The 3,346-nt window shown below is 49.7% G+C and overlaps 1 protein-coding gene across 1 annotated transcript in view; it reads left to right on the top strand.

Annotated features, from left to right (window-relative positions):
• Positions 1 to 289: 289 nt before the first annotated feature.
• LOC100897939 (SH3 and multiple ankyrin repeat domains protein 3) overlaps positions 290 to 3,346 on the top strand; it is a 12,191-nt gene continuing 9,134 nt past the window's right edge. Inside the window, exons 1-7 of the mRNA XM_029112622.1 lie at positions 290 to 454; positions 576 to 696; positions 829 to 977; positions 1,093 to 1,353; positions 1,502 to 1,669; positions 1,807 to 2,068; positions 2,763 to 3,014. Coding sequence (XP_028968455.1) covers positions 290 to 454; positions 576 to 696; positions 829 to 977; positions 1,093 to 1,353; positions 1,502 to 1,669; positions 1,807 to 2,068; positions 2,763 to 3,014 — 1,378 coding nt within the window. The remainder of the gene's footprint in view (positions 455 to 575; positions 697 to 828; positions 978 to 1,092; positions 1,354 to 1,501; positions 1,670 to 1,806; positions 2,069 to 2,762; positions 3,015 to 3,346) is intronic.

The raw sequence follows: 3,346 nt of genomic DNA, 5'->3' as shown, positions 1-3,346 counted from the left end.
CAACCCGTTTTTCAAATCGTCTCAAGCCGCGCTTTCGACCGGGAAGGTTCCGAGAGTCATGGTATCCATGTTTCTGATTACGTGCATTCCACGCGAGTAGTGTGGGGGCGAGATTCAATACGGATACGGGAGAAGGGAAGCGAGAGCTTTCTTTACCTTCTTCCGATCTGCTGCTGCTTAGAGAATGATCCACACAGCGCTGGACATCTATTCCAATCTTCAATCTATATTGCAGGAAAATGTTGCTCTCCCCGTCTTCTTCTGATTAGCATCGACGGACAGCAGCGCGATGAGTGCGGATGCTCAGGATCGGAGCGACCGAGGTGCATTCGGTCTTCCTTCTGGACTGCTTCCACTACCGCCACCGTCGGCAGATGTTTCCACCGCTGGCGAGATTCAGAACGATGAGGACCACATTCCACTCCAGATATTCGTTCCTGAGCTCGTCCTGCAAGTAGGTTGCCTCCGGCGAGCCTCTCACGTCGTTGAATTCTGCGGACTATCCACGAGCTGCTCTTAGGACGTTGTGCTCAACATCTTGAGCGCAGAGGGGGATAATGTTTCAACCCTTCCAGAAATGCTTCAACGTCAAGCGTGACGAACTTATTTGGAATATAAAACAAACAATTCTGTCATCTTTGCCGAAAGAGCTGAAGGAAAGTTTCAATTATGGCTTATACTGCCCACCCGTCAATGGTAAATACGGTCACAGGCTCCCGGCGGCTCATAACAAATCGTCGATGATCATTTATTGGTATCAAGTTACAGTGCCAAAGATTGCTCCGGTCGAAAGGGCTCGGTAATTTAGTAAATTCATATCTCCGGCAGGAAAATCGGGAAAGTTCCTCGATGAAGAGCGTCCCATTAGCGACTATCCTCTCATGGACCCGGTTGCGTATCTGGAGCTTCGCTATAAACGCAGAGTGTACCGTATGGTGAACGTCGACGAGAAGCACATAAAGCAGCTCCACACTCGGGTGAGGGATTTCGCGGATTCCCCGACGGGTGCGGAGGAGTCCTCGCTGAACTTTTTCCGAGAGAACTACTTATACCAGCACGTAATTTAAATTACTTCTCGTTTCAAACGTCAAGTCGAACCTGCGGCGTCTTCTCGACAACGTGGCCAATGGAACTGTGGAGAAAGTTAACAAACTCTGCACGCGCGGATTGGATCCTAACTTCCATGATCCGGATTCTGGCGAAACTCCACTCACTCTCTCAGCAACCTTGAAATCACCGAGCAAAATGATCATTGCGCTCGTCAACGGCGGAGCCCTGGTAGATTTCCGCACCAAGGATGGCCGTACGGCATTACACCGAGCTGTCGAAAGGAACAACCTCGAAGCTCTGAAAGTGAGTCCATGGCTCGCGATTTTTCGAGCGCCCCATTGTGACGCGCCTCTTCAGTCTCGACGAGGTCAGGCTGACCTCCGCCGTGCTGCACAATCGGGTTCACGTTCTTGGGAAATCCGTTTTTCTGAGGCCTCATTCTCTGTTTCAGACTTTGCTGGACTTAGGAGCCTCGCCCAACTACCGAGATGCCAAAGGCCTCACATCATTGTACTACACAATAATTCACGGGGCCGATGTACAGTTGACTGAAATGCTTCTTCATGATCACGCTGCGACGGGTGCTCAAGATCCCCAAGGCTGGCAGGAAGTACATCAGGTGAGGGAGTTTCGCCCGCATTTCAGGCCTAAGACTCCAAGGCATTTTCACAGCGTCGTAGACTCCAATCATGCCATCTCTAGGCTCTGACAATCGTCGATGAGGACAGATATCAACGGTTCCCCCAAAATTTCTAGGCTTGTAAACATGGTTTGGCGAACCATCTTGATCAATTGCTCTACTATGGCGCCAGCATCGATGCTCGGAACGCATCAGGGAATACGCCTCTCCATGTATGCGCCGTGAACGATCGGGAAGATTGCTTGAAAATTCTGCTTAAGAGGGGTGCTGATGCCATGGCGCTCAACTACGCCAACCAAACGCCCTATCAGGTCGCTGTAATTGCTGGAAATCATAAGCTTGCCGAAATGATCCAAAACCATAAACCAGGCAACGTGGGTGAGTCTTTCGAGGTATTCCAACCGATCATGAGACGCTCTGCAGCTCTGATCCTTAAAATGTATGAGAGACACACTCCATAATGCTCTGAGCTCTTCGTGAGGGGAACTGGGAAGCAAAAGGGTGGAATAGAGACGTCGAGGTGGAAATATGGGGTAGACAAAATCGTTGGGAAATTCGGAATCGGAGTGTTGTCGAAGGGCTGGTTCCGGAAACAGACGAAATATCCGAGGAAGGGAATATCCAGAAATGTGTAATTGATTTGCCGATTGTTTACCCTGACGAATCTGCTTTCTCCGATGATAATTTTGTTCAGGCGACGCCGGAAGTTGTTCTGCCTCCGTTATTGAGTTCCCACATCGTTCGCTTGTCTCGAATTTTCCATCGTCTCGAACGCCTCACGCCTTCCATTACGTGTTATAGCCTTCCGTGCATTCTTTTCCTGATTTCTAAATGGATGCGTCGTCCCTGAGAGTCGCTATCGAATCAGCCCACTTGCATTTATATCGGAAAGTTTTTCACATGATACGTATGTAAATACTAGGCGTTAGGGACTGATATCATGATTGCTGTCCGGTGCCGAAAGTCACCGTCTCGATGGTGTCGAAACCTGATGCGATACAGTGATTGACAGTAACCATAACATTGAAAGATACGATGAAGATGATGAAATGGTTATGCTGTTTGATCTTAGAACCGTTTGATGAGCCGCCCAGCTATAACCCTCGACGCCGGGTGTCTTCGGTTGGAGCGGTGCTCTCGTCAACGGTCTCCGATAGTCGGCTTTGTTCTGGCGCTGCTTCGCGTGAAACATCAGCGGTTCCAAACAGCTCTTGTGGACGACCCCCGTCTCGGAGCCCTTCAAACCGGTCACTACCTGCTCTGTCCAGTGATACGCTATCGTCGAACTCCGAACCCTCAACCTTCCAAGATGAACTTGGCTTAGGTACGACGATGAGTATGGCAACGCAAGCTGTCCCTACACGAATTGGCACACCCAAGCAGCTCGAAGAATACCTCCCCTGACCAAATCACAAAAAAAATTTCGAACACACAAAGCATCGAGATAGCGGTCCCATCCATTCCGCTCGGAGAGGAACCAAGCTCGGAGTAATACGCTCTAGTATTGAGAGCTTCCTCGATGTTGCCCCCCCCCCTGAAGAAAAACGTTTTCCAGCTCGAGGGAGTAATAAGCTTTCTAACGTTTCCGCTCCCGACGTATGGCTAGATTCAAAGGTGCTTTCCAATCCCTAATTGTAATCAGAACCTATGTATCGG

This window comes from Galendromus occidentalis, unplaced genomic scaffold, assembly GCF_000255335.2.
Source record: "Galendromus occidentalis unplaced genomic scaffold, Mocc_1.1 scf7180000077522, whole genome shotgun sequence".
Classification (NCBI taxonomy): domain Eukaryota; kingdom Metazoa; phylum Arthropoda; class Arachnida; order Mesostigmata; family Phytoseiidae; genus Galendromus; species Galendromus occidentalis.
This window is presented reverse-complemented; position numbering and strand designations above follow the sequence as displayed.